General features: G+C 46.3%; 1 protein-coding gene across 4 annotated transcripts in view; it reads right to left on the bottom strand.

Moving 5' to 3' along the window:
* Positions 1-12,268, bottom strand: part of igf2bp3 (insulin-like growth factor 2 mRNA binding protein 3) — a 199,928-nt gene that overhangs the window by 51,996 nt on the left and 135,664 nt on the right. For all 4 annotated transcript variants that reach the window (XM_038797406.1, XM_038797405.1, XM_038797407.1 and 1 more), the window contains exon 10: positions 5,265-5,375. In XM_038797406.1, the coding sequence (XP_038653334.1) occupies positions 5,265-5,375 (111 nt within the window). The remainder of the gene's footprint in view (positions 1-5,264; positions 5,376-12,268) is intronic.

The raw sequence follows: 12,268 nt of genomic DNA, 5'->3' as shown, positions 1-12,268 counted from the left end.
AATTTAGCCTGGCCAATCCACCTAACCCGCACATCTTTGGACTGTGGGAGGAAACCGGAGCACCCGGAGAAAACCCACGCACACACGGGGAGGATGTGCAGACTCCACACAGACAGTGACACAGCCGGGAATCGAACCTGGGACCCTGGAGCTGTGAAGCATTTATGCTAACCACCATGCTACCGTGCTGCCCCGATGTTTCCCCTCGTGGGAGAGTCTAAGACCGGAATGCATAGTCTCAGAATAAAGGGGCACTAAATGTAAGACTGAGATAAGGAGAAATTTCATCCGAGGGTCGAGTGTCTTTGCAACTCCTTGCCATAGAGAGCAGAGGAATGCTGGATCAGTCACGATCCTATTGAAAGGCGGAGCGGGCTCGAGGGGCCAAACAGCCTACTGCTGTTCCTATTTCCTATTGTTTTTTCGACTGTGGTTTGGGACAAAATATGCTTTCCTTGTTCTAAAATGAATTTTGAAGCCACTTCCCTTCAGTTTAGAATGCTTTTCAAAATTAAGATTTCAGCATTTCTGAAATGCTTGGAAGGGCTGTAGGTATTCAGTGTGGGTTGTAACTTGGCAGGAACTTTTTTATACTTTTGTGGCCCTATTTTTTCCTGCAGGTTTTCCTCAACTTTACCTGCATTTTTTAAAAAAATAGTTTTTTTTATTGCCGCCTTCTTTCAACGTCTGCAATCCACCAAACTGTGACTGTCATCTATTCTACAATGCAAGTGCAGCTTCTTTTTGTACTCACCATCTTGTAAACTGTGTCACTCAGGTTTTTGCAAATGTGTGGTGAAGCTTTTTCAACTTTTTCTTCAAGCTTTCTTCTTATGTGCATCTCTCTCTAATCCAGCTTCAGTTATACATATCTTGGGATACTGCACTGGGTTCATGCGTTTAGCTGCCACCTTTCACTTCAACGCAGATCACTACATTGGATTATGCCTCTGATGTGATATCTTTTAGGAGATCTCACTGCTGTCATCATGTTTTATTTATCCGGTCCTTCTGTTGTAGTAGGTGTGTCTCGGTCAAGAAATCTTGAGACATATATATTCAAATATAAACCCTTCATTGGTAGTCTATATTTGCAGTTCCCAGATTGTTCACCTTGCAGACTGTCTTCTTACTTGGAGTTCCATTTCTAGACTGTTCTGAGATTTTTACCATGTGACTCTGGATTGACCATGGGTGGTGTTCTTCTCCAGTTTCACATTAACCCTTGCTCAATCAAGCATCTTTACATTACAATGCATGCAGACAACACTAAATATAACAAGATCTCAATCAGTCATTTTCAAAGGCGGAGCCATCCATCACAGCGTTCTCGATCACGGGAATTAATGCGCAGCAGCTGGCTTTTTAAAATGCCGGCTGCGACCGGCTTTGAATGTGGGCGCGCTGCGCATGCCTGCCCACTCATCAGTGCCAGCAGCATACAAGTAACAGGACGGTAACATTTAAAATGGATCGTTTTGTAATAAGGAAGGGAGGCCCAGAGACACAAACAGGCCAGGATCTCACAACTAAACCTACTGGAGAGAGTGGCTCAGGAGAATCCACAGCAGGACAAAGCAGTGGTGGTGAGAGCTGTTCAGGAGAGTCCACAATAGGACAAAGCAGTGTTGGTGTGAGCTCCAGGACCTCTGTAGAAATGTAACAAGTGAGATCGTGAGGACCACGCAGGCTCGCCTGTTGCATTAAAGGCAAGTGAATACGGTGGGTCACGACGGCCGGCATGTAAAAATGGGTCTCTGGAAAAAAAAAATTTGAAAAACACTGGTCTAGGTCATTAATATATATCTGTAAAAGTAGGGGGGGGGGGGGGGGGGGGGTCCAACACAGACTCCTGTGGACTCCACAACAAACCTTCCATCAGCCAAATTCTTGAGAGAATATTCTCTAACTAACTCTACTTTCTCTGCTTCCCATTGGTTGCAAATTTTGAATTTAAACTAAAAACACAAAAAAAACAGAATATGCTTCTCGAAATGGCAGACCATAATACATCTGCACATGGTCTAATGGTCTCCTGTCATCTATTCCCGATTATGCTGAATCTCTAAAATTCGATCTTCAAAACCTAATTCCGTTTTTTCTGATAAATCTTTCCCCAATTGCAAACAAGTTATTAAAATATTTCCACGCTAAAATTTCTACATTAACTTCACCGTACAGTACTAGCTGATCAAAACATTTGACATTTATTTCCACAACAGCCGAAATCTCTGAAAGTCCAAACAAAATTTCAAACAAATGTAAAACAACTACTTTTTTTTTAAAATATAAATACCCGAGGAAGCTTCCAGGAACAGTTCTTCAAATCGGTTAGCTACATTCATCCACGTAATAATCTTTATTGTCCCAAGTAGGCTTACATTAACACTGTAATGAAGTTACTGTGAAAAGCCACTAGTCGCCACACATTACGGCACCTGTTTGGGTACACGGGAGGGAGAATTCAGAATGTCCAAATTACCTAACAGCACCTCTTTCGGGACTTGTGGGAGGAAACCGAAGCACACGGAAGAAACCCACACAGACACAGAGAGAACGTGCAGACTCCACACAGACAGTGACACAAGCTGGGAATTGAACCAGGGTCCCTGAAGCTGTGAAGCAACAATGATTTAAAAAAAAAAAAAAAAATTTTTTTTAAATAAATTTAGATTACCCAATTATTTTTTCCAATTAAGGGACAATTTAGCGTGGCCAATCCACCTACTCTGCACATTTTTGGGTTGTGGGGGCAAAACCCACGCAGACACGGGGAGAATGTGCAAACTCCACACGGACAGTGACCCAGAGCCGGGATTGAACCTGGGACCTCAGCGCTGTGAGGTGGTTGTGCTAACCACTAGGCCACCGTGCTGCCCGTGAAGCAACAATGATAACCACTGTGCGACCATGCCACCATAGTGGCCTTAGCATTGTTGCACTGTGGAAATAAAGCATGTCTGATTCCTGCTCTTGATCAACCTTTATAGTGGATCATTGATAAATGGATGGCTCTTGATCAACCTTTTCCCCCATTGCAAACAAGTAATTAAAATATTTCCATGCTAAATTTTCTACATTAACTTCACCTTAGTGCCAGCTGATCAATGCATTTGATATTTATTTCCACAACAGCCAAAATTTCTGGAAGTACAAATAAAATTTCCAACAAATGCAAAACAATTACATTTTTTAATAATAGCCAAGGAGGTTTCCAGGACCAATTCCCCAAAATCGGTTCGCTACATTCAGCCACATGGGCTGTTGCATTGCAGAAATAAAGCATGACTGATTCCTACTCTTGATCACAATTTTTCCAATGTTTAACTGGAGGAAATAGTTGATCATTGATAAGTGGATGGCTCGTCAGATAGACAGCAAGTACAATATCCCAGAAGGCTGCTTTAAAGTAGCATTGGTTTTGTTCTTTAAAAAAATCCTCCATGATACAGCTAAAGTAACATTTTGAACTTAACCTACCACCATCTTTTTATTCAAAGAATGTGTTCCTATTCCTCCTGATCAGTAATTCTACCATTCAGAATGTTCAGAGATTCAGATTAGCTGCCAATTCATCCCATTACTGTTTGCAAGAAGTTGCCAGCGTCAATGGCTGCCTCATTCCCATGAACCTCAAAAGCAACTGACCTGATAAAGCACCATAGGAACATGAATATCTATCCCTGCTCAATAGCAGTAAAGCTGTAAATTTTAAATATACTTCTAAATATTCAAAGGATAATGGAGAACAACTTTTTCTTCAATTCTCTGCACAAAAGTAGGTTTGACCCACAGTGCCGCAATTCCGTGGGTGGAATAAGGCGGCAGATCTCAAATTCACTCCAGCTGAAACTGGGATCGGACGCCATGCTGTCAGCACCAATTTCATCTACCAGGGCCGTCCAGCCAACCAATCCCCAAGGAGGGCAACCTGCTGTGGCAATATGCACCTTTACATCCATGTTGTAGTCTAGAACTGTGAATAATGATGGTTGAAGTCATAATTTTCTTTCCATCACCTGGCTGATGAGCCTCCCATTTTTGCTATTTGCTGATTGATATTCAACTTATTTGGCTGTGTTATGAAAGCACCTTCCTTGGCCATCATTCCTGGAGTGGGACATGAACACAGGGATTCTAGCTTAAGAAGCCGAGATGCCACCCACTGCGCCACAAGACTCCAGATTGGGTCCCCTATATATAAATCAAAAAGAACAGGACTTCGATTCATTTCTGTATTTTTCCCACAGATGATTCATTGGGAACTAAAAAGTCATTCTTTCACCGATAGGTGTAAAATTAATACAAATTTCAAACTATTGTGTACCTTGGTCTAACCAGAAATGCACTCCTCAGATTACTTCTTACCTAAAAAATATTTTGACACTCCTGACATTGATGACTTGATATTTTTAAGTTTCAAACAAGAAATATATGAGCTATCTATTTAGCATACTGGACAAAAGAATTTGCAGCAATCAACAGCACATTTATTTATACTGGTCGATGTGCTTGTTGGGTGAATTGGACATTGTGAATTCTCCCTCAGTGCACCCGAACAGGCGCTGGAGTGTGGTGACTAGTGGATTTTCAGAGTAACTTCATTGCAGTGTTAATATAAGCTTACTTGTGACACTGATAAAGATCATTACCACTACTCTGCTCAGAATGCCGAAACTCAAAAGGACTTTAAATGCACTGGAATTAAAAATATTACACACAAATGCCAAGATATTTTAATTGCATTTTGGTTTTGCACTTCAAGATGATATAAATTATCGCTTAGGTCGCTACTCATCATTTCAAACAATTGTAATACTTTGTAATTGAATCAAAAATTATGGAGGTCAGAAACAGGCCATGTAGCCCAACAATAGAACCATGCCAACACTTAGTACATCAGAAACTTTATTTCCTTATTCCCTTTATCGTCACACAGGGAATGACCGTGTGAAGAACAATTAAATTAGTGCAATCCTTCTCAACATTCAAGGCATTTAACTCTCAATAGTTCAAAGGTCAGAAACAACTGTAAATCAATATGATAAACTTACCTTCAAGAAATGCAAATCTTACAGCAACAGAGCTAGTAATAAATTCATCACAAAAGCTAAATAAAAGGCACAAATCTCAACTGTCCCAATCATCTGTAAATAGTTAACCACAGTTTAAAAAGTTTTTCTTTAAATTTATTTCAAACATTAAGCAATAGCCTATGAAAGCAATCCTCATGATTAAATATCAGACATCAAGAGTACACTCACCCCAAATGGAGTATAAGCAGGAGGTACAGAAGGCGGTGGCAGTACAGGTGACGATTGAGGAAATAAGCCTAGAGCTTTCAGATTTAGGCCGGGGATTAAATGTGCTTGAAGCTGCAAAAATAAAATGTGGTATAAAATGTTTTGATCAAAAAAAAGTAGTTAGATTATTTAATTTCAACCATCTCAAATTATTGCGTTTTATACAACTAAACACAAAGAGCGGTAAAGAAGCTTTCCTTAAAATATTAAAGAATGTTGTGTTAAAAGACTCAAACAATTTTGTTGTCAAGCACAAGAACTTGCATTTGTATAGCACCTTTAACATAGTAAAATGTCTCAAGGCGCTAGCATTTTCTATGATGACAACATCTAGCCTAGAGAATCCAATCTCTTCAGAATTCTGCATATCATTAATTTTTGATTTATCTCAACATGTGTTTTGTTACTGTGCATCAATAAGGAATATTTTCGACTTCCGGTGGCGGCGATGACGTAGGAAGCCACACACATTTGGGAGCTCCCATTTCAAACGGACTTTTTGGCTCTTTTTAGAGTCCAAAACGGAAATTTTTCGACATCTCCCGGTGGGAGAAGGTGTGCTGATCGACTTTCCCTGCAGTTCATGACTCGAACTCGGAGTGGAAAGGGGGAAAAAACAGCAGCAGCTCCCCAGAAAAAACAGGGGAAGGAATCCAAGATGGTGGCCGGCGGAGCTCCAGAGGAGTGGAAGCAGTGAGCCCTGGAGCAACAAGCTGCTCTCCTGCGCTGTTTTACAGACTTCAAGGCTGAGGTACTGAGCTCTTTGCAGGAAACTAACAAAAGGCTCTCGGAGATTCAGATGACCCAGTGTGCTGCCATCAAGGAGTTGCAGACGCAGGCCACTGAACGAGAGGAAGAGGCCGGGATCCTCGTGAGTAAGGTGGAGGGACACGAGGCGCTCCACAAGAAGTGGCAGGACCGCTTCGAGGAGCTTGATCACCGCATGAGGCGGGAAAATCTGCAGATCTTGGGCCTTGCGGAGAGGCTGGACCTGACAACCTACGTGGCTGCGATGCTGAACTCGCTAGTGGGGGCCGGGTCTTTCCACCTTCCCTTGGAGCTGGAGGGAACACACAAAGTACTGGCCAGGAGGCCTAAGGAGAATGAACCCCCGCGTGCGGTGCTGGTGAGGTTCCACCGGTTCAGTGATCGGGGGTGCGTGCTGCGTTGGGCCAAGAGGGTGAAGAGCAGCAACTGGGAGAATGGGGTAGTACGGATCTACCAGGATTGGAGTGCGGAGGTGGCTAAGCGGCGGTCCGGGTTTAATCGGACGAAAGAGGTGCTTTACAAGAAGACGGTCAAGTTCGGAATGTTGCAGCCTGCGCGCCTGTGGGTAACTTATTCGGACCGGCATTATTATTTCGATTCCCCGGAGGAGGCGTGGTCCTTCGTGCGGATGGAGAAACTGGACTTGAACTAGGGGTTGCGGGGTCGGTTGTAATACCTTATTGCTGGATTCTGCTGTTGCTGTGTTCTCATTTTCTGTACTTTTACAATTTTGATATAGTTATTTATGGGGGTGTTGTTCTGTTATGTTTTTTGCTGTGGGGCATTGTTTGAGTTTCTTGCGGGGAGGGTTGGGGGGTTTGTTGTATTCTATGTCAGGTTGGGGGTATGGAGTGGGGCTGGTATTTGGGCGCTGCGTCAGAAGGGTGTGGTGGGGCAGTGCGAAAGCGCGGGCTTTCCTCCGGTTTCCCGCGCTGCGGGGGTGGAGACGATGACAGGGGGAGGCGGGGCCTTAACTGGTTCTTCCCCGCGCTGGCTGGAGGAGGGATAGGATGGGGGATGATCCCACTTTGGGAGGGGTCGGGTTATTGGCGGGAGTTTCCGGGGTCAGCAGAAGTTAGCTGACCCACGGAAGTACAATGGAGGACGGCTCGCAGCTAGGAGGTGATTCATGGGGAGCTGATATCCATCCGGGCACACAGGGAGAGGAGCGAGAGGGATAGACTGGTGGGAAGGATGCAGGAGGTAGACAGGAGGCACCAGATGAGGGACTGTTGGGGGAGAGGCGCAGCCTGCAGGCTAAATATGATTTGCTGACCACTAGAAGGGCGGAGGCACAGTGGAGGAAGGCACAAGGGGCAGTGTACGAACATGGTGAAAAGGCGAATAGGATGCTGGCTCATCAGCTCCGCAAGCGAGATGCGGCAAAGGAAATTGTTGGAGTGAGACACAAGAGTGAGAATGTGGTGCGGAAGGGGGTAGAGGTGAATGAGGTCTTCAAGGACTTTTACGGGGAACTGTACCGGTCGGAGCCAACGGGGGAGAGGAGGGGTATGAAGAGGTTCCTTGACGGGCTTTCTTTCCCGAAGGTGCAGGAGGAGCAGGTGGAGGGGTTGGGTGCGTCGATTGAGCTGGAGGAGCTAGTTAAGGGGATCGGGCAGATGCAGACAGGGAAGGCACCGGGGCCGGATGGGTTCCCGGTGGAATTTTATAAAAGTTTGTGGGCCTAGTGGGCCCCTTACTGGTGCGAACACTTAATGAAGCATGGGAAGGGACGATGTCGCGGGCGCTGATCTCATTAATCTTAAAGAGGGACAAGGACCCCCAGCAGTGTGGTTCATACAGGCCCATATCTCTCCTCAACGTAGATACCAAGGTGCTGGCAAAAATCCTGGCCACCAGGATAGAGGACTGTGTGCCAGGGGTTGTACACGCGGACCAGACAGGTTTTGTGAAGGGAAGGCAGCTGAACACGAATGTGCGGAGATTGTTGAATGTCATCATGATGCCGGCGATTGAGGGTGAGGCAGAGATAGTGGTGGCGCTGGATGCGGAGAAGGCCTTCGATAGAGTGGAGTGGGGGTACTTATGGGAGGTTTGGATTTGGTGAACGGTTTATTAGATGGGTGAGGCTGCTATATGAGGCCCCGATGGCGTGCGTGGCCACGAATGGGAGGAGGTCGGAGTACTTCCGGCTTTACCGAGGGACCAGGCAGGGTTGCCTCCTGTCCCCCTTGTTGTTTGCATTGGCAATCGAGCGGCTGGCGATGGCGTTGAGGGATTCAGAGAGGTGGAGAGGTTTAGTGCAAGGTGGGGAGGAACATAGGGTGTCGTTGTATGCCGATGACCTGTTACTGTATGTGGCGGACCCGGTGGGAGGGATGCCGGGGGTGATGGAGCTGCTAGCTGAGTTTGGGACCTTTTCAGGTTATAAACTAAATTTAGGCAAGAGTGAGGTGTTTGTGGTGCACCCTGGAGACCAGGAGGAAGGAATTGGTAGGCTCCCGCTTAGGCGGGTGGGGGAGAGTTTTAGGTACCTGGGGTGCAGGTGGCCAGGGACTGGGGGACTCTTCACAAACATAATTTCACCAGGCTTGTAGATCAAATGGAGGAGGAGCTCAAGAGGTGGGATATGTTGCCATTGTCGTTGGCGGGGAGGGTGCAGTCCGTCAAAATGACGGTGTTCCTCTTTCAGTGCCTGCCCATCTTTATCCCCAGGGCCTTCTTTAGGAGAGTGACTAGCAGTATCTTGAGCTTTGTGTGGGCACATGGGACTCCGAGAGTGAAGAGGGTTTTCCTGGAGCGAGGGAGGGATAGAGGCGGGCTGGCGCTGCCCAACCTTTTGGGGTACTATTGGGCGGCCAATGTGTCAATGGTGCGTAAATGGGTGATGGAGGGGGGAGGGGCGGCGTGGAAAAGAATGGAGATGGCGTCATGTAGAGGTACGAGCCTGGGTGCCATGGTAACGGCGCCGCTGCCGCTCTCCCCTAAGAGGTTTACCACAAGCCCGGTGGTGGCGGCGACCCTAAGAATCTGGGGACAGTGGAGACAGCATAGGGGGGAAACAGGGGGCTCGATGGAGGCTCCACTGGGTGGCAACCATCGGTTCATCCCGGGGAACATGGATGGGGGATTTAGGGGTGGCAAAGGGTGGGCATCAGTAAATTGAGGGACCTGTTTACTGGCGGGAGGTTTGCGTGCCTGGGGAAACTGGAAGATAAATTTGGGCTTCCCCAAGGGAACATGTTCAGATACTTGCAGGTAAAGGCGTTTGCTAGGCGCCAGGTAGAGGGATTCCCTTTGCTGCCCCCACGGGGGACGATGGACAGAGTGCTTTCGGGGGTGTGGGTCGGAGAGGGGAAGGTGTCTGACATCTATAAGGTAATGCAGGAGGTGGAGGAGTCGTCAGTGGAGGAGCTGAAGGCTAAATGGGAGGGGGAACTTGGGGAGCAGATAGAGGACGGGACTTGGGCGGATGTCTTGGAGAGAGTCAACTCTTCCTCTTCATGTGCGAGGCTTAGCCTCATCCAATTTAAGGTGCTGCACCGGGCCCACATGTCCGGGACTAGGATGAGTAGGTTCTTTGGGGGTGAGGACAGATGCACCAGGTGTTCGGGGAGTCCAGCGAATCATGCCCATACGTTCTGGGCATGTCCGGCACTGGAAGAATTCTGGAAGGGGGTGGCGGGGACGGTGTCGAGGGTGGTTGGATCCAAGGTCAAACCAGGGTGGGGACTCGCGATTTTTGGAGTTGCGGTGGAGCCGGGAGTGCAGGAGGCGAAAGAGGCCGGTGTTCTGGCCTTTGCGTCCCTAGTAGCCCGGCGGAGGATCTTGCTACAGTGGAAGGATGCGAGACCCCCAAGCGTGGAGACCTGGGTCAATGACATGGCGGGATTTATAAAGTTGGAAAGGGTTAAATTTGCCCCGAGAGGATCAGTACAAGGGTTCTATAAACGGTGGCAGCCTTTTCTGGACTTCCTGGCTCAAAGATAGGTATCTTGGTCAATAGCAGCAGCAACCAGGGGGGGGGGGGGGGGGGAGAGAGAGAGAGAGAGAGAGAGAGAGAGAGAGAGATTCCTGACGTGTTATTATTTGCAAGAAAATGCACCTACACATCACACCATTGAATTATCAGTGCAAGTCATTAAAAACTTCCTCTTTCAGTCAACTAACTCACTTTGCACCAGAGTCTGTCCTGCATACTTGGAAGGCGGGAAAAAACGATGCACACTCCAGACCTTGTTCTCTCAGTCATATTACAATATTGAACTACAAAAGACTACCTCCCTTTCCACACCTCAAAATCTATGACTTGAGAAATCACTCCACTAGTACTGAATTGTCAGCTGTGCGTTATGGAATGTCTACTGCAATTGGTAAGAAACATCATTTTGCCGATTTAGACCGAATGTTTTGCAGTTCTTTGGGTTAAAAAGTGTCCTGCTCTGGTTTACTGAACCATTATTGGCATGAAAGTTTGAGCTAATATTTGGTGGGCCTATCATAAAACGTGTTGAACTAGATTTTGAAATCTTCCTCAATATAATGGAACTGTTATTGGATCAGGATTCTTTGGAGCAACAAATGTACTCAATTTAATTTAATACAGTTGTGCATGCTCAAAAAACCTAGAATTTTAACTCTGGATATATCAGGACGGCAAAACGGGCAAACTCAACATCACTCTTTCAACCCTACAAAACATAGCTGCGATTGGCCAAATGGCCCTATATTAACAGTCGCAATGCAAAAGTCTTAACAGCTAAAAATGTTGGCAGGGAGGTGAAATATATCATGAACTGAAAACAGAATTATTTTCTGGCTTCAGCAAGGAGAGAAATAAATTAGAAGCATAAAGCAGCTTGGAGGATATGGTGTACTAGCAATCAGAAGGACCTATTAGCCAGACATGATCATGAATAAATGTTGTAAACTACAAAAATCTTCAGAAAAGGACTGGGAGATGGAATTAGAGGAGTAGCAGTATTAAAATAGCATCACACTAACAGAGTAGGAAGAGCTCAGCAGTTAGCACTGCTGCCTCACTACGCAAGGGACCCCGGGTTTGATTCCGGCCTTGGGAGACTGTGTGTGAAGTTTGCACGTGCTCCCTGTGCCTGCATAGGTTTCCTCCGGGTGCTCTGCTTTCCTCCCAGACGTGCAGGTTAGGTGAGATTACAGGGATAGGGCAGGGCCTGGGTGGAGTGTTATTTCAGAGGGTTGGTGCAGAAGCGATGGGCCAAATGGCCGCCTTCTGCATTATAGGGATTTTATGGATATTATGTTTAATGAAATAAAGTAGAAAATTCAATTCACCCAAGTTTCAAATCTGGACAGCTGACAGAAAATTCATACAGTCCACAGTGCTGCACAGTGGTCAGCAGCACCACCCAAAGCTGCAGACTGGATATCCGACCTCTCAGAATCTCTCCAAATGGAGAAAATCAAATTTGCCATCTGAGGGTCAGACGACGGCTTCCACAGAACTTGGGAGCCATTCACCTAATTGTTCCGGGACCTGTTTGTGGCCAACGAACAAGCAGAAGAATAGCCAGGTAGCCAAGAATCAGGGGAAAGTCGCCAATGCAGGAGAGGGGGGCAGGGAGTAACAACTAAACCTCAGAGAAAAGAAAGATGAACCACAGAAGAGGGGGGGGGGGGGGGGGGGGGGGAAGAGGAAATAGAGGGAGGAGACAGGGAACCAGAAAGGTGGGGGGCAGCAAAGGAATGACAGCCGGAATGAGGGCACAGGAAACAATAACAAACTACAGGAGCAGAGAACAAGGAAAATACGGGCGAAAGACAGGGCAAACGGCTGAACACAACGGCAACAAAAACATTCCGAGAGAAGCAAGTGACAACATCAGATCCATTTGCGTATTGCCCTCTGTAATTGTTTCTCCGCCACTCAAATGTATATGTACCTCCCCAATTCCCCCCCCCCCCACACACAAACAGATGCCTACTTATGTGTTAAAAATAATATTGCCAATTGCACAGAGTTGCTGCTGTTGAGCTAGTGCATAATATCCTACCAGTTATTTTATTTTAATTTTTGTGTTCGTGTTCCCTTCTCTTATATTATATTTTATTCTGTGCACATAACGGTAAATATACTTTGTTCAAAAATCCAATAAAAAGCATTTATATATTTAAAAAAACAATGTGCTGGAGCTACAGTAATTGGTATCCTGCCACTACAGCCGACATCCATCAGGTATGATCCCAGCCACTGGCAG

The sequence above is a fragment of the Scyliorhinus canicula genome, chromosome 5 (genome assembly GCF_902713615.1).
Source record: "Scyliorhinus canicula chromosome 5, sScyCan1.1, whole genome shotgun sequence".
Taxonomy (NCBI): Eukaryota; Metazoa; Chordata; class Chondrichthyes; order Carcharhiniformes; family Scyliorhinidae; genus Scyliorhinus; species Scyliorhinus canicula.
Note: the sequence above shows the minus strand (reverse complement) of the source record. Positions and strands in the feature narration are given on the sequence as shown.